Below are 19,792 nucleotides of genomic sequence, written 5' to 3' on the forward strand. Positions count from 1 at the left end.
AAGTTTTGCTAAGAGTTTTTGGATGGTATATATCGGTGCAGGTTTGAGTAAGAAGGGGGTAGAGTTAGTCAGGTGATTAGGAGGTTGGGGGAGGTTATTAGGGTTTGTATTGTTTTATTAGTTTAAGTATAGAAGAAGTAAAGTGTGGCATTTAATTATATGTACTGATAGCATATCTGAGTATGACTAAATTCTTTTTTATTAAGCCAATTGCTCCTACTTCTTTTAGAACTATTTGGGTATCTTTCTTCCACATTTGTCAGGTTTCTGTCTGCAAATTCTGATATTTTATGACTTTGTTCACCTCTGTACATCAGACATTGTAATCACAGGGTATAGCAGTTAAAGTTATCAATCCTACATTTGTCTTTTTTCATGGACTAATATATGTGGTTTTTCTAGGGTCTATATCACAACGTCGAACTAACAAAAGTTCGATCATTGTAATGTTGAACCCTACTGCCTGAAACCCAACAAAACCGAAAGCACAGAACAGTGATTCTTTTTCCCAGGGAAGAAAATCACTGTTCTGTGACAAAAAAAAGTAACCTTAAACTTAAACTGAAGTGGGGGGCCTTCGCCCCCCACATAAATATACCAACTCCAAGATCACAACATAGTCGAGGAAATAGCAAAGCCCCGAAAATGGCCCACCGATTTTTTTCCCTGGGAAAAAATTCGAAGTGCCATGGCTTTGCTATTTTCCACTTTCAGACTTTAGAGTTCGATATTACAACGTTCAAACTTGTTTGAGTTCGACGTTGTAATATAGACCCGTTTTCTAGCATCTGCTTTTTGAACTGTTGGTAGTGACTGATCCCATGTGATATACACTTCACAATTCTTTGTAATGCTTTATGGTTCATGTTTCCAATGCATCTCAGCTACTTCTATATTGTAGTATTTGTACAATCCCCAATGCCACATTATTGTGCCTTTCAGTATATGGGCCCTCTGCCATGAGTGTATCACACCCAGCAACAACATGTACGACTGTTTTAGTTCTTTTCTATAGAACCTGCATTTGTCTTTTTCTCCCCCCTTTTCAATGATTTTGTACACAAGCATGTATCTTGTCCACTATTTTGGGTCAGTATTATTAACCTTTCATCTTGCAGTTTCAGTTCAACCTTGTGGTGGTTCCAGAAAACGTCTGTACTTGCCATTATACAGTGAATATAAAACGTGTACACACCCCTGTTAAAATGCCAGTTTTTTGTGATATAAAAAATGAGATCACAATAAATAATTTTAAAACTTTTCCCACCTTTAATGTGACGTATAACCTGTACAATTCAATTGAAAAATAACCAAATCTGTTAGGGGAAAAATATAAAAAATAAAACATGTACAATAAGCTGGTTGCATAAGTGTGCACACCCTTAAACTAATACTCTGTGAAAGCACTTTTTGATTGAATTACAGCATTTAATTTTCTTGGGTACACAGCTGCCATCAATTAAAGAGACTCTGATTAACTACAAAGGTCAGCTGTCCTAGTAGGATTTTCCTGACATTTACTCAGTTGCCTGCTACAGCAAAAGCCATGGTTTGCAGAGAGCTTACAAAGCATCAAAGAGATCTCATTGTTAAAAGGTATCAGTCAGGAGAAGGGTACAAAAAAATTTCCACAGCATTGGATATACCATGGAACACAGTGAAGACAGTCATCAAAAAGTGGAAAAAGTAAGTGACAGCAGTGATGTTGCAAAGAACTGGACATCCCTCCAAAATTGATGAAAAGACAAGACAAAAACTGAACAGGGAGGCTGGCAAGAGACCTACAGCAACACTGAAGGCACTGCAGGAATTTCTGGAAAGTACTGGTTGTGTACTACATGTGACAACGATCTCCCATATTCTCCATATGTCTGGGCTATGGGGTAGGGTTGCAAGACAGAACAGAAAAATATCCAGGCCTGGCTAAAATTTGCAAAACAATACATCAAGTCTCCCAAAAGCATGTGGGAAAATGTGTTATAGTCTAATGAGACCAAGGTTGAACTTTTGGGCACAAGTCCAAAAGGTACTGTGACGACCATGCCCTGGCCCAGCAATCAAGGAACCTCAATCCTAACCACTAACACCAGGGAGGTCATCTCCTAAAGGAGGAAAGGATGACTAATACACACAGTAAAGTACAATTTCCCTTAAGTGCACACAGAGATCACAGTCAGTCTGGGGCTGGCTGCTCCCTTGCTCACCAGGTCCCCAATAAGACTCCCCACTGGCACAGCTATAGGGTCCAGGTCTCAGCCTAACTGGGCAAGCTAGAACCTCCAGTACCCTCTCTGTCCAACCAGCCATGTAGTGTCCCTGCTCAAGTAGCTGACACAGCACACACACACTTTGAGATGAGTATTTATACAACTTCACAGACACTCCTGGAAAAGGCTGACACAGATTCTCCAGCTGTGCCCCTTTACCCAGACTATACGGTAGTAATTACTGCCACCACCCAGTTAATAATATCAGCTACTAAAAGGCCCTTAAAAGGGTGTCCAATTATTACTGTGCAATATTAATATCCAGTGGTAATGTGACTATACAGTCTAAGGCTTATTGGGAGGGCTTAGACAGTAAACTCTATAAACAAATAATGTACTCTAAAGCATACTTCATCTCTACACAAAGCAGCCAAAGGTAGAAGGAAACACAAGACAAATCTACTACACCACAGAGATATCTAAGAGTTCACAGATCACACAGAAACTTAAAATAATACAGTAGGATAGGTCTGGTTTCAAAGAAAAATGCCTAATTAATCTTTACTAGCTTTAACTATTCCTACAAGATATCACAGTGCTACAAACTTACATGTGAGCATAAGAAGAGTGCTGATAAGTTAGATGTCCAGATCAAAATGCCTCAGGTCTCCTGTGAGAAATAGTATTTAAACATTATTAACAAACATGTCTCTAAGGCCCTCCCAAAATTACATCATTTTTGACACTTGGGTTTTCCCAGTATTCCTATTGCATCATCTTAACACCTGATCTGAGTTCTCAGGCCACAAACTGCATTATTTAGCAATCTAACATCTCCTCAGAAACTTACAATACAAGACATTTCACATGTATATGCTAACAGAAACTAAAGCAATAAAAGCACCTTCCACATCTAAATTCTGGTCATAAACTTTAGCCTTAAAACAATGGGCATGAAATCTTTATCCAGCCACTCTCGGGCTGAATTCTAACATGAAAGGATACAACATGCTTCACTGGGCCAGTAGAGTGCAATGTTGTCACATATTTTGCAGTTCCACATTTCACAGTATTTTCTTACATTTAAAAACACAAGCCTGTATTTTACATTTATTTATACAGTTGACAGAATTATATATTAAATTCTATTTCACTAGGTTGGCAGCCTTCGCCCATCTCTCCCCATTCGTCACCCCCCCCCCCCCCCGGGAACTCAAGCAAGTTTTTCAAGTGCCCCTTGAGAAATGTCGCTTGAGTGTGTCAGGTCTATCTGGGTGTACCTCACCCCATTCCCTGTCGAGAGCCAATCTGCATTGGCATTGCTACTCCCGCTGTGGTGCTGCACTGACATGACATATATGCTTGCAACCCCAGACTCCATCTTAGCAACTTGGCATTTTGCTGACTGGCTCTGTTTAACCATGTTAGAGGATTGTGATCTGTCATCACAGTGAATTTTCTTCCATACAGATGAGGCTGAAGTTTTTGTAGTGCCCACACTACGGCTAGACATTCCTTTTCTACCGCTGCATAGCATTCCTCCCTGGGTTGGAGCCTATGACTGAGGTAAACCACTGGGTGCTCTTCCCCCTCTGAAGAAATCTGGCTAAGTACAGCCCCCACCCCATAGTTTGAAGCTTCCACCTGCACAACAAAGTCTTTGCTGTAGTCTGGACTGGCTAACACAGGGGGTCCTCCCAAAGCTTCCTTAAGCTTCTGAAATGCCTGCTCATATGCTGGGATCCACGTTACCTTATCTGGCCTGTTCTTCCTTATCAGGTCTGTGAAGGGGAGCAGCTATGGTACTATAACTGGGAACAAACTTTCTGTAGTATCCTGCTGTCCCTAAGAATGCCCTCACCTGCTTTTTGATAACAGGTGCAGGCCATGCCTGAATACCTTCCACTTTGGCAGGTTCTGGCCTTATCATACCACTCCCCACTCTGTCCTAGGTAGAAGACCTCTGCCATACCCACCTGACATTTGCTCGGCTTAATGGTCAACCCTGCCCTCTGTAGTCTGCCCAGCACTTCCCTGACATGTTGAAGGTGCTCTTGCCAGGAATGGCTGTAGATAGCAATATCATCCATGTAAACAAGGGCAAACCCTCCTGCTAAGATATGATCTACCAGCCTCTTGAAAGTCGCTAGGGGCATTCTTCATCCCAAAGTGCATCTTTGTGAACTCATACAAGTTAAAAAGGAGTCACAAAGCTGACTTCTCTCTAGCACTGGGAGTCAAGGGCACCTGCCAGTAACCCTTGGTAAGATCAATGGTTGCAAGATACTTAGCCCCACCCAGCTGCACTAGGGCCTCATCTGTCCTAGGCATGGGGTAAGCATCTGCCTCTGTGTGACTATTTAATTTCCTGTAATCCACACAGAACCTGTTGCTGCCATCCATCTTTGGCACCAACACCACTGGTGAGGCCCAGGGACTGTTGGACTCATGAATCACCCCTAGTTCCAACATCTCCTGTACCTCTTCCCTCAGAGTCTGTTTGACTCTCTCAGGCACCCTATAAGGGGCCTGCCTGATAGACCTTTGGGGTCATATATCCACCTGATGCTGCACCAGGTGGGTGCTCCCTGGTTTCCTGGTGAACATGCCCCCAAACTCCTGCAACACTGCTCAGATTTCTTGAACCTGGGTAGGAGATAGCTGCTGGGACATTGCTACCACTTCCATCGAGGTGTCAGCCTGAGCCTCACTGAGGGGATCAGTCCCCAGATCTCCCTCAGACGACTCCTGTAATCCACTGCAAATGCTCAGCACAAGGGCCTCCCTATCATGTTAAGGTTTCATCATGTTAACATTGTACAATTTGTGCCCCTGCCATCTGCGTAGCACTTCCGCCATATAGTTAACATCACATACCTTTCTTACCACCTTGTAGGGTCCCTCCCAAGATGCTTGCAACTTGTTGTGTCCGACAGGAATGAGAACCGTCACCTGCTGCCCTACAGCATACTCTCTAGCTTGAGCACTCCTGTCATACCACACCTCTTTCTGTTGTTGGGCTTCTGCCAGGTTCTCCTGGGCGAGGCCCATGAGTTCCCTGAGCCTTGTCCTGAGGTTCAGGACATATGCCACAACAGACTCCTTGTGAGACTCACACTCACCTTCCCACTCATCTCAAATTAAATCTAGAGGTCCCCTCGCCCTATGCCCATACAGCAACTCAAAGGGTGAAAAACCTGTGTATTCCTGGGGAACCTCTCTGTAAGCAAATAACAGATGGGGCAAATATTTGTCCCAATCCCTCTTAAACTGATCTGCAAATGCCCGTAGCATGGACTTGATTGTAGAGTTTAACCTCTCAACAAGACCATTAGTCTGGGGATGGTAGGAGGTGGTCTTCATGTGCTTCATCCCACAAGACTTCCACAGACAATCCAGCAGGTCTGACATAAAATTGGCACCTCTGTCAGACGGTATTTCCTTTGGGAAACCTACCCTGCTGAAAATCTCTAGCAAAGCATTTGCCACCTTCTCGGCCTCAATGAAGGACAAAGCCACTGCCTCAGGGTATCGTGTAGCATAATCTACAATCACTAGGATATACTTTTTCCCTGTGGAACTTGGGGTACTCAGAGGACTCACAATATCCATAGCTCCTCAGTCACAGGCAAAGGCATCAAAGGAGCTCTCACCTTGTCTCCTGCCTTGCCTACCTTTTGGCACTGCTCACAGGTCCTGCAGTACCCTGTTACATCTCTGGAAATTCCAGGCCAATAGAAGTTTTGCATAATATGCCTCTTTGTACGTTTTATGGCCATATGACCTGCAAAGGGAATATCATGAGCTATTGCTAGAAGCACCAGATGGTAAACTCTAGGCACTACCAACTGCTGTACTCTCTCGCCTTCTAGCCCTCCCTCAGGGGTCCACTCTCTGTACAGTAACCCTTTGTTCCTGTATACAGATTCCCTAGCTACCTGCCCCAGGCCTTGCAATGTAGGGTCTGAGAGCTGAGCCTGTCTCAAGTCTCTCCTTGTAACCCTTCCCAGCTCCCCTTCCACTGGAAGTCTGTCATCCTCTGACAGCGGTGCCTCACTGTCAGCCTGGGTACTACTACACACCTCTTCCTTTGCATTTACCCTGTCCAAGGGAACATCAGTACCCACAAGTAGCTGTGGCTCACATTCAGTCTCACTGCTACAGTGTAGCTCACTCCCTGAAGTAACCACCTCAGCAGTCCTGGCTGCAAGTATGCAGTCTGTCTGGGTCTCCCCCAGGCTAGCAGACCCACATGCTTGTCTCTCAGCCTCGCTGCTCTTAACTGCATAAGTACATAGTACTGCCTCATCCAAATCCTTCCCTCTCAGGACATCTGCAGGATGGTAGTTCCATACCCCTGTTGTCTCAAGACAACACACTGTTGGCATTTTGTCTTTACCACTTACTGGCTCTCTCACCTATGGTTCCCCACCTTGCCTCCATGGACACCTGTACGCCACATGGCCCCACTGGTTGCATTCAAAACATTTAACCCTACCTCCTGGACATATACCTGGAGTAATGGCTTCCCATGCTACTGGTGGATTCTGTTGGGGCAGTCTTTGCTGCCCACCATGGGTTCCTTTAGTCCCATGAGCAGTACTGGGGGTCCCTTTCCTGTGCAGGGCTACCCTGCTTGCTAGGTATAGGTCTCCCTTCTTCCCCAACTTCTCTGAAGTAGCACACTGTCTATCAGCTAACCAGATCCTCTTGTTCTCAGGCAAAGTACTAAGGGCTTGTTCCCTTACCAAAAGGTCTGCCAGCCCTTCAAAAGTGGTGACCTGACATCCACTCACCCAGCTATGAAAATAAGTGCTCAGTTCAACAACATATTCACATACATTTTTATCTGCCTTGCATCTGTGCTCACAAAACTTTTTCCTATACATTTCGGGTGTTAGCTTAAAACATTTTAACAAATGTCTTTTTACAGCAGTATAATCAAAACAGTCAGTGTCATGCATTTTTGCTATAGACGTTACAGCTTTACCATGGAGTAAGGGGGTTAGGAACCGCACCCAGAGCCTTTGGTCAACTTCATACTGTTTACATACCCGCTCAAACATATGAATGAAGCTATCAAAATTATCCTCCTCTTTAAACTGTGGAAGAAACTTACTGACCTTTTGTGCTTCTGGGATCCGGTTACACCCTTCCCCATAACCTCCATGACTCTGGCGAAGAGTCAGCATTTCCCTCTCATGCTTTCTCTGCCGTTCCTGTTCTTCAGCTTCTAGGCTCCTCATTCTCTCTGCTGCTTCTAGTTCCATACGCCTGGCCTCCAACTCAAGTCTCTTTAGCTCCAGCTGGATTTTTATGTCCACTGCAGAAAGGTTGAGCTGTCCATTCTCCGAGAATATTGCATCTCCACTGTCAGTCTGATTATCCTCCAGGCTGCTGTTTTCTGATGCAGCTGTAACCAAGGCTGCAGTCAGGTCTTCCTTAGTCAGATTTCCATGCACCAGCCCCCTACCTGGCACATCTCCGCCAGCTGGCTCCTTGTCAGCTTTCCATACTCTTCTGCTGATATGCTGCCTGCTCACCCTGATTAACACTAAGCTAATGAAAGAAATAAACAATTGTATTCTGAAGTCTTGGTATACACTGCGTGGCTGTTTTACAGTACAAAACACTTTTAGAGACCGCTGTACATAAGCTACAGGAATTCGCTCTATCCCACACCACTACAAGCCAATTAGTATGTGAAGTAGAGCCCACCACTGCCAAACACTTGTTTAGTGGTGAGGATTGAGGCTCCTTGATTGCTGGGCCAGGGCACGGTCGTCACAGGTACATTTGGTGCAAAAACAACACTTTGCATTGCCAGAAGAACACCATCCCCACTGTGAATGATGGTGGGGGCAGTATCATGCTTTGGAGTTGCTTTTCTTCAACTGGAACTGGGGCTTTAGTCAAGGTGGAGGGAATTGTGAATGTGAACAGTTCCAAATACCAGTCACTTTTGCCCCAAAATCTTCAGGCATCTGCTAGAAAGCTGAAAATGAAGAGGAATTTCTCCTTTCAGCATGGCAGTGACCCCAAGCATACATCCTTATCAACAAAAGAATGGCTTCACCAGAAGAAAATTAAAGTTTTGGAATGGCCCAGCCAGAGCCCAGACATAAATCCAATGGAAAATCTGTGGGGTGACCTAAAGAGGGCTGTTCACAAGAGATGCCCTCGCAATCTTACAGATTTGGAGCACTTTTGCAAGGAAGAGTGGGCAAATATTGCCAAGTCAAGATGTGCCATGCTAATAGACTCATACCCAAGAAGACTGAATGCTGTATTTAAATTAAAAGGTGATTCAACAAAGTATTAGTTTAAGAGTGTGTACACTTACGCAAGCAGCTTATTGTACGTTTTTTATTTTTTATATTTTTTCCCCGAACAGATTTGTTTTTTCAATTGAATTGTACAGGTTACAGGTCACATTAAAATGGGAAAAGTTTTGAAATGATTTATTGTGATTTCATTTTTTTTTATATCACAAAAAACTGGCATTTTAACAGGGGTATGTAAACTTTTTATATCCACTGTATGACAAGGTCCTAAGAAAGCTAATTTGGGCAGTCCTGCAGTGGTTGAAAGTCCCAGAAACATTGGTAGAATTAGTACAAGCTATGTACAAGGACCCAATGACATGAGTATGAAGAGGGTTTAGACTCACAGAGGGGTTCCCATTGGGAGTGTGTGTGCATCAGGTTTCTTCTCTGAGCCCACTGCTATTCATACTGGTGACGGATTACATTAGCACACACACAGGAGGGGCAGATTAACAATGTTGCTGTTTGCAGAAGATGCAGTGTTACAGATAGACTCTGAACAACTTCAGCAAAGACTATGGCACTGGAATGAAAAACTGAAGGCACATGGGATGAAACTGAGTACAGATAGGACAGTTGTAATTGTAGCAAATGGTCAAATCAGAAGAAGTTGGGCAATGAGACAGAAGGGAAGACAGTGAAACAGGTTCACAGTGTTGATAAAACACCCCAACTCCACGTAGGAAATGGGGAAAAAGGGGGTTGATGATGATGGTGATAATCAAGAAGAAGAAGGAAAAACAAATGGGGCGCTACATCATAGGCCATTAATAAATGCTTCATTTAGTACACTCAGCCAGATCAGAGTAGCAACAACTCAAATATTTGATGTAGATTTTTTTTCCTGAACTTGGATCCCTGGAGTAGCAATGGAATTTCTGGTTAAAGGCTTATTGTGCCTGCTTATTTGAACTGTTTCTTTCTGAAATTGGTGTGCCTTGTTTGCTGTAGCATAGACTAGATTCAGACATCCTGAATCTAGCTTTGTTTGTATAACTTGAGCACTAATCCAGGCCATCATTTTTGGAGAAGGTCCCCCTGCACCCTAGTGGCAGGAGTGTGCAGTTAGAATTTGTCTGATTGAAGACTGCTGGAACAGGGCTCAGTTTTGAGCTTTTTTACTGGTTAATTGAGTAATTTGTTTAAATCAGTTTGCTTGTTTCTGTTGTTATATAAAAATAAATGTGCACTTTATTCATCTGCTTTTACTATATTTGTGTTTCTTCCCACTTTATTACTTTATTTTGCTTTTGCTGCTTGTTCTTAAAAGTACTTAATTGCATTTATTCTGCTGCATTTTCTTACTGCTCGTTAGTAGCCTGATTAAATTGTAACTGTCATATTAAGCCTTTGGTTGAAGCACTTGGGCTTCAGACCAGTTGTTTTACCTTAAGAAGCTTTGTGGTCTGCACTGTTGTGGCAGGAGAGGGTAGATTCTGCCCTTCTGAGCTGGGAGTTTCTGGTTAAAGGCTTATTGTGCCTGCTTATTTGAACTGTTTCTTTCTGAAATTGGTACTCCTTGTTTGCTGTAGCATAGACTAAATTCAGACCTGCTGAATCTAGCTTTGGTTGTATAACTTGAGCACTAATCCAGACCATCTATTTTGGAGAAGGTTCCCCTGCACCCTAGTGGCAAGAGTGTGCAGTTAGAACTTGTCTGATTGAAGACTGCTGGAACGGGGCTCAGTTTTTAACTTTTTATTGGTAAATTGGTTAATTTGTTTAAATCAATTTGCTCAATTGCTACTGTTGTATTAAAAAAATACACTTTGTGCATCGTCGCTTAGCTAGGGTTAAACTGTTCCTGGCACCATAAAGTCTGCTCTTTAAATTTTCCCTTAAAACTAGCCAGTTTTTTAGTTTTAGCACTCAAATCTGTTTCTTTGAGCTCTGCACTTGCTCAGAACTCGTAAGCACTAAATAAGCTACAAATTACTGTAGCACTCAACTTTCCTCACTTGTCTAGAGGAAAACAGTTTTTAATACTTAACAAATAAGCACCTATCCAGGCATGTTTGAGTCAGCTCCCGGTGTTTTCTCCTGTCTACCTGATTAATCTGGGCATCTTGGGGCAATGCAGCAATTGCCTCATGTACACAGACAACCCTCTCCTCCTACCACCCAAGACTACAACCTGTAAGAAATGCACTTATATAGCCAAACTGGAAGCAAAGCTCTCTTCATCCAAGACTGGACTAGACAGTCAAGCGGAGAAGGTAAACACTTGCACCACACTCATCACATAGTCCCTCATAACCTACACCACCAAAACAGAAACATAGAAACACAAAACACACACCTACATTCACAGAGGCTCTCAATAAAAATCTGCTCAAGCAACAGAGACCTCCAAAGCAGAAACGCAAGCAACCTCCACCCCCCAACACAACCCAAATGAAACACAGCCCACAAAACTCAGTATGCCACTCAACCACAGCCCTTAAGGCTTAACAACGTACCCAACACTCTAGTCATAGGGTGACTCTATAGTCAGGCACACTGATGTTCCACTCACCAGGCTAAACAAGGAGAAAGTTACTGTCAGCTGCCTGTCGGGTGCCAGGATCTGCCACATAACACATGTACTCAGGTCACTCCACAACAAGTACAAATATGACTCTGTCATTGTCCATGTTGGTGTGAATGACCTGAGATGCATCTCCCTGGAGTACATGAAAAGAGACATGGAGAAACTCTCTGATCTTCTAGCCCAGGCAGGTATGACCCTAGCCCTAAGTAGCATCCTGCTATCACTCAGAATGATACCACAGTACAAGGACAAAATGATTGACTTCAACAATTGGCTAAGATTCTGGTGTCATTCTAAGGGTATCCAGTATCTGTCTGCCTGGGATAACATGATCAACAGACCACGATGCTTTGCCAGAAATGGCCTGCACCTGTCGCCCTTGGGATTCGGGATACTGACTAAGGCTCTTGCCACCCCTATAGTGCCTTTTTAGGCAAGGTTCAAATGACAAATTCACCACTGTAACAATTGCAAGCAAGCAAAATCTGAGGGTAATGCTACTCAATGCTAGAAGTCTAAGCCTCAAAATGCATTCACTCGAGGCACTCCTTAAAATGGAGAACATCGACATCTATGCAGTGACAGAGACCTGGTTCAAGGCTCCAGAGAGCATCCCTGCACTACCAGGCTATAATTCATACCACACCTTTCGATCACCTAGTCTGGACCGAAACAGTAAGGGTGGAGGTGTGTCCATATTCATTAAGGATATCCACACCTCCAGGTTAGTTGCTCAGCATAATGCATCTGAGATTATCCAAGTGCAACTAACTCTGGGCAAGACCGCAATACAAATTGTAACTTGCTACAGATCCCCCACCATGCCCAAGGATTCCCACTCCTCCTTTCTTGATAGACTGGAAAATATTAGGGTACAACCCAACACCCTCATAATGGGTGATTTCAACTGCCCCACCATTAACTGGGAAAACTACTCATGTACCAACATTTTCTGGAATTCATATATTCCAATGCCTTGGATCAACTTATCCACACCCCCACCAGGGGCAGCAATATCCTAGACCTGGTCATTACCAACATGGGCAACCAGTGTTCCACACCAGAGGTCAATTCCTCATTTGTCAGATCCGACCACAAGCTAATCACCATAGAGATCCACATCCCACCCCCACCCCCCGTTAGGGAAACCACTGTAAAAAAAATTTCTCCAAAGCCAACTTCACGCTTCTTAAGACGGAAGTGGCAAACTTCACAACACCCATGCAGACGGACAATAGAGGTACGACTGCTGAATCCTACACAAATGCACTTTATAAGCACTTACACGAGTGTATGGATCATGCTATCTGTAACAGAACCAAGATGCTATCCTCCAAAAACAGGAAGCCAATCTGGTGGACCTCTGCCATAAACAAACTCTACAACAGAAGAAAAAAACTGTTGCAAAAAAGAGTAAAATCCCATAATTGGAGGAACTCCCTGGTCAGCCTCACTAAGAAGCTGAGATCCCTCCTACAATCCTCCTAAGCTAGTTACAAAAACAAAATTGCCACTGATTCTAAAGACAATCACAAAACATTCTATAGCTATGTCAAGAATCTCAATGGCAACACTCAGATCTGCTCTGAGTTGCAGCACAATGGTACTAAATATACAGAACCAACTGATATTGCCAACATCCTGGCAGATAGTTTCAGTGCTAACTTTACCCCTCTCTCACCCCCCTAAAGGGCCCATCTCTATACCGGAAGAATGCAAAGTTCTTGTAATCATGGCTGCACAGGTAAAAACCACACTCTCCAAAGCCAAGAACACAGCAATCATGGGACCTGACAACATCCCAGGCTGCATTCTACACAAACTACAGAATGAACTGGCACCCCACCTAAGCACCATGTTCAATCATAGCCTCACCTCAGGCTTTGTGCCCACTGAATGGCTCACAGCGACAGTTATCCCACTCCACAAAGGGGGAGCCACCACGAACCCCAGGAACTACAGCCCCATTAGCCTGGTCTGCAAGGCCATGGAACATATCATTATGGAACTTATAAACAAGGACACTGGTAATCTCCAAACTCTGGACCCTACCCAGTTCAGGTTTGTAAAAGGCAGATCATGTCTCCTAAACCTGATAGACTTCTTTGAAGCAGTCACCAAAGCCGTAGACAAGGGTAAGGTGGTTCACACAGCCTATCTAGATCTTGCCAAGGCTTTTGACACTATCCCCCACTCTGGAATTATAGATAAACTCACTAGACTAGGTATAAGTCCCTATGTCACAAGATGGGTTGCCAACTGGCTCACTGACAGGACCCACACTTTGAAAGTAGCAGACTCCAAATCCGACTTCAGACCATTGACGAGTGGAGTACCACAGGGTTCAGTCCTGGGTCCTCTTCTGTTTGGTATCTACTTTTCTGAAGTACAGGCTAACACAGAAGATCTTTGGCTAATGAAGTTTGCAGATGACTGTAAACTAGGAGCTATAACCAAAACTCCTAACGATGTGGACATCCTACAAAAGGACCTCACTGAGACAGAGGCCAGTTGTCAAAGCCATGGCCTCAAGCTCAATTCCAAAAAGTGCATTGTCATCCCCTTTGGTAAAAACTCTATACCCATGAGCTACCACATAGGCAGTAGCCTACTTAACACCAAAAATGTGATGAGACCTTGGGACACATGTGGACAGTAGTCTCTCCGTTGATAATCACATCACCACAGTAGTCAGGAAATCCTTCTACATGGCACACCTCATCACAAAAGGTTTCTCATAAAGGAAAAAAGAGGTCATTGCCCCCCCCTCTACTCGTCACTCATTAGACCCATTATAGAGTACAATACCCCTTTTGGTATGTACCTCACAAGACATCTACAACAACTGGAAAGGCTGCAGAAATACCTCACAAAGAGGATTACTGGCCTCAAACAGATGCCCTACGCAGATCGTCTCAAAAAATGCCAGCTTTACTCCGTCGCATATCGTCTACTCAGAGGCGATCTCTGCCTAACATACAAAGTTATATCAAACCCAGAGCAGTTGGACATGCCCCACTTAAAGAAATCCCAATCCCTCTGAGCTGCACGCTCTAGAGACCTAAACCTTGCCACCACAATAAACAGAACATGCTGGAGGGATAGATTCCTGTCCTAGAAACTTCCCATACTCTGGAACAAACTACCTATCTATACCAAACAAAGCTCCTTATAAGCACTCTTCAAGAAAAATCTTGATGATTGGATGGGAAATAGGAAATTCACCCCGGGGATCACCTCTGGTGTTCTGCTCGACAGGGGTACAGGAAAATAATTTTCTTGGGTGGCGAAAGCCAGGGTACCTTTTTGGCTAGGCTTATATAGGCACTAGGACCAATAGCCTAGTACCTACCTGTGAACCTGTAAACATGATAGTTTTTCATGCAAAAGGAATGAAAGAATCACAACCTAAAGAAAAACTATTAAATGCAGTTGATGGATTTTATGTCACCTATAACTGACATCTTAATTTATGCAACAAACCCCATCCATAATGAGTATAGAGTACTCGACCACTAGTCTATGAAAGTGTCTGGGTGCATACTTTGCCTTGTATGTAATTTAACTGCTTGTCGGATTGTTTTGTTGTTCTGAATTATACAATTTTTGAGTACTAACAGAGTTTCCAGTAGCAACAGTTTTGAAAATATAATTGTTTGAACCTAAAAGAAAATAATATATCTTACATTCCAGGTTTCTCAAACATACTGAAGATTTTAAATTCAGAGAGCAGCAGAGAGGAGCTGATTTCTATTATCCAACAGTATGGCAGCCATTATATTGCAGAGGCACTCTATGGGTCTGAACTAACATGCAACATCCACTTCCCTAGTAAGAAAGTGCAGCAACAGCTTTGGCTCCAGTATCAGAAAGGTAAGAATATAAAGTTACATCATAAGTTGGCCTTATTAACAGCAGGAATCATATCTAAGCCCTCACATTTAAGAGGATGTGTTCTGCTAAAAGGCTCAAGCGTACTAGCATCTCATTATGATTATAAATATATTGTTTGCTAGCTGTCTGAAAAATTAAATGCAAGATCCATAAATATGTTTTGTGCTGTAAGAACTAACTATACATGTCTTGTTAGAACAGCAAGCAATATATTTAATCACTATAGTGAAAAGGACTAAAGGATCATGCTTAAAGAGTTTGCAAAATATATGCATTTTAAATATCCATAATTCTGCTCATTTCTCCCTTTGACTTCTTTGATTTCTGTAGTTTCTCCTTAATGACCCAGCTCTTTTATTTCAGATGTAGGATCACTACATCATAGCGACTGTGCATTGTACCACATCAAAAGTTTGGTTAAATATGTTGCATACTTATCCCCCCCCAGAGTATGTTATATTAATAAGGGGTGCAGCAGGTACAGATCACTGTATTATGGTGTGTGGACCCTTGCCCTCCAGTTCACTCAGGGCTACCATTCTGTCCATGCATGCATAACTGAAATTCTTAAAGCTTATATATGCAGATGACATTTGCTTACAGTGTACAAGCACCTTCTCTCCCCCCTCTTCAAATCACACAACTTCCCTTTTCTTGCAATGGCTTGTCTTGTGAGGCAATGATTTAACCATTGCAAAGATTCAAAAAGACACCAATAAAGAAAATCTGCACTGTTGTATTCACACTACACCAAATACAGGCTACTTACTTTGTGGACTGCTGAACGGCTTTTAGATGTTTCAGTACTAATTATCAGCAAGCTACACAATGGCAAAAAGCTTCAAAAATGGTTCATTTTTGTCAGCAATATAACTTGTTAAAAAAAAAAAACTGATACCATACTGAACGTGTACTTAAAAACATGAGTACATGTTACTTTTTAATTTATTAAGCATATAAGCACACTAGACCCATGTGTCGCTTTTTGGCAGTGACTAGAGAACATTTGTGGGTTAAATTACTTACTTAGCGATGTGCAGTAGGCGAATTAAATCTGAGTGAATCAAACTCTAGACTAAAGCAAAACAGCCCATTATAATGGGTGGGAGAATCTGAGTATAAATGAACAGTGAGTGTTGCAAGTCAGCTAGAAAGAAAATCTTAGAAAAGTCCCTCAAGTTTTGTGTGAGTTTCCATATATGCATGTCTGCGTAAGGTGATGGTGTGGGGCAGTTTGCCAATGTACACCAGTATAAGGGACAGGATGAGTAAGTAGGAAAGCTGTGTTATAACTTTGCTTAAATGAAAGTCCCTGTCTCATCAAAATATTAATCAAAGCCGGTTTACTTTTGTTTAACCATTTCAAGTCTGACTGTTTGCAAGAAAGTCGAATCCTTAATCCTGCTTTTAGGAGAAAAACTCCTAATACAAGTACAATAACAGTTGTTGAAAAAATGGAAAAGGAATGTCTTCTTTTCTGACACATTACTGGAAACTTGTTCTTCTGCCGTCAGATTGAAACCTTGAATTCTAAATCCAGCTCTTTGCTACTGCATGCTTTAACTGTATAATATAATGACAACATAGTATATATATATATATATATATATATATATATATATATATATATATATATATATATATATATATACCTCTAGCTCCACCCCTCAACCATTTATAGAAAAACTCCAGCTGCATTTTGGCTGAGCATTAAAGTCTTGTTATCGCCTCCTCTTATATCACTAGAATTTTTACTGCACATCATGTCTAGTAAGGAAAATCATCTTCAAACTGTACAGATGACTTTAACTAGTATCCCTAAGTGGATTTAAGTCGGATATGTTACCATAGCAAAAGGCCTGACTTGGACATTGAGGGTCAGTCTATGAATGTCCCATAATTTAATAAAACCCTAAAAGCTTGGAACTGGATCAAATTCTTTTGAAGTTATTGTGACATCAGATATTTAATGCCTTCAAGAAAGCTGTTCCTGCAATCACTTTTGCTGTGTGTCTCAAAATGGTTGCAATTCTAGTAAAATCAAATATATTCTCATGGAATTTCAGGGCATTTTTCTTTTAAGATTCCCTTATAAAATATTTTTTATGTCATACTTCTGGCTTAAAAGGCAAATTTGAAGCTTCAACTTGAATGTAATGAAAATTAAATAATTTAATATTGTTTTTATGCAGTACGTGTGTGTGTGTATATATATATATATATATATATATATATATATATATATATGAAAAAAAATCTCACTTTTATATAGAATCACAATTTTGTACCTTGAGGTTGTAATATGTTACATATTTTATGCTTCTGATACCTTTTATATTTTTTCTTAAATAGAAGTGAAAATTATGTACTTACCATAAGGATAGATATGTAAGAGTCCGTCCGTCGTCTTCAACTTGCAGGAATTAAAACCATTTCATAATGCAGAGTTTATCAATCTGCTTTGTTCCTCCTCTAATTACTCTCTCTGCTTGTGTAGGGATTAGAGAACAAGCCCAGTCCTACAGACCTAGTATCATGGTAGGTAACTTTCACAATGACAAGTCACTTCATTCTAGAGAACTCGTACAAGTTAGTCCCAAGTTCTTCATATAGAATGGATGCTTAGGAGCATATACCCTTGATAACGGTAGCCCCAAAAGCACTTTTGGATCTGAAAATAAGATCCAGCTTAAGAGTGCTTTGCAAAGGTATTCAGAGAAGACCATGTAGCCACTGTACAAATATGATTTAGTCCAGGCTATTTTTTAAGGCTTCTGTAGTAGTTACAACTCATGTAGTGAAAGTTTTGGTAACCTGAGTTGCAGTGACTTAAACGGCATAAATAGCAAACTTTTATACATTCAGATAACTGTGATCTGATGACGTCTGTTAACTGATGAAAGTGCTCATCCTAATAAATGTGGATAAATGAAACCTTTTAACAGCTGATCACATGGCATTTACTTTAAATCTACTGTAGTTTTTTCTTGGCTGATTTTTGGACTTCCTAGTTTTATCTCTGGTACTGGATTGTTTGGATAAGCAGCATTGGGGTTTGCTCCAGTATAGGTAATCGTGAAATGTAAGGGTAAATTCAGAAACTTTATAGCCCAAAGATTTAGTAGAAAAAGGAAACAAAAATGTAATTTTACATATGTACCTATTTCGGGCCATATATTATCACAGCTGGTGACAAGCATCTATGTAGTGTAACAATTATCTTCTAAGGTTAGGGTAGGCAAGACAAAGTGCACAGATGCATGTATTTGTTTAAATTTCACTTCACTGTGATTTTAGGCATGAAAGTAATTTGGTTCTTAGATGAGCACTATCCAGAAATAGGGGTCACACAGAAACATGATGTTTGGACAGGTTTACCTTCATATGTGCATGATGCACAGGGGCGATTGAAAGGAGGTTCCCAAATATCCACAAAATCAAAAATAAATTGTCCGAATGAGCAAATGCACATTGGCATTCACTCATTGCAGATTCGGCATTTGGGGTGTGGATTGCACTATAGCAGGGATAGGGAAAAAGGTCCCTTTCCCAATTGTGGTGCAATGTTGGAGTTAGTATATTAAAGTAGGGTGGTGTGGGGGGTGTAGTCCCCCACATGGAGGGGTGAAGGGGGGCTTGACCCCCTGCATTGCGATGTGTATTTGCATTTTTGTTCGAAAATCATCTAATCTGGTTTTCCAAATTTTGATTTTCGAACTTTGATGACGTTTGACGTTTTGTTTTTCGCAATTTTGAGTCGCACAATAGTGCGTTTGCATATGTCATTTACAGACATATGAAGGTATACCGTTTGGACATCCTAGCTGACACAATGCCTACCAGGAGATTTCCAGGTGAGGTATGAATTTTGTAGAAACAACTGGTTCAGGGTCTGTTTCAATTTTTTCTTTTCCATTATATCTGATCCCCCCCCCCCCCCCCATGCTTGGTGAGCATCAAACACTTCCTTGTCAAGCTAAGCCCATTCACATCCCCACTTAAAGGATGCTTCCAGTAGCATAGCAGGGGGTGAGAACCCAGTGAAGCTATCTTATAGGCAGCCACAAGGTTTTTCTCTACACTTCTGGCAAACAAGCAACTGCAAACAATGTTGCTTATAACCCTATCCTCTCCCTTTAAAATGATGCAAGTACAATCATCACTGCAGGAGCTGACTCTGTCCTTCAGTTCCATACATGCTCACTCCTTCATATATGGAAGCAAGGGGCTACAATTATGGCATGGTCATCCCCTCCTCACATCTTCCATACACTGTCATGTCACCACAGGCAAGCCTTTACTTCCTCTGGAGCACCATCAAGCCAGCTATGAACCACACCTCTCCCCATAACAAGATGGACTCTCCTGTCCCCATCAACTCTATTAAACAACTATTGTTCATTTATTCTACTTGCCTTGGCTTAAGTTAAGGCTTTATTCATCAGGGTCATGAAGCTGGTAGTCCTATGGCTTTGTTTGTAGAATAAAGCGCACACACATATCTCAAGGATAAAATGGTTCTCATAGTGCATGCCACAATTAAATCACTGCATTTAGAAAAGCTTTGGAAATTTCAAGAAGGCTAGGAAAATACCATTTTGGTCTTGGTAAATGTTTGAGATGGCAAACTGTAACAGTGGAATAACAAAAACCAGTATAAAAAACAGTTTTGCAAGATACTCAATTACTCCTGAATAGGTGTAAGAAAAAGGAGATATTTATTTGCAGTTTGGTGACATGGAGAAATACATCCAAGTTTCCCTCATACTTGGTTGTTGGGAAGAGGAGAATATATTACCACTCTACCTGAAAAGGAATTATTAGTAGATCTAGAA

General features: G+C 41.8%; 1 protein-coding gene across 5 annotated transcripts in view; it reads left to right on the top strand.

The window, feature by feature from the left end:
* ASTN2 (astrotactin 2) overlaps nt 1-19,792 on the top strand; it is a 7,150,955-nt gene that overhangs the window by 5,252,417 nt on the left and 1,878,746 nt on the right. For all 5 annotated transcript variants that reach the window (XM_044057934.1, XM_044057931.1, XM_044057932.1 and 2 more), the window contains one exon: nt 14,757-14,936. In XM_044057934.1, the coding sequence (XP_043913869.1) occupies nt 14,757-14,936 (180 nt within the window). The remainder of the gene's footprint in view (nt 1-14,756; nt 14,937-19,792) is intronic.

Source organism: Protopterus annectens, chromosome 16.part0, assembly GCF_019279795.1.
Source record: "Protopterus annectens isolate FY-2018-M chromosome 16.part0, PAN1.0, whole genome shotgun sequence".
Taxonomy (NCBI): Eukaryota; Metazoa; Chordata; order Ceratodontiformes; family Protopteridae; genus Protopterus; species Protopterus annectens.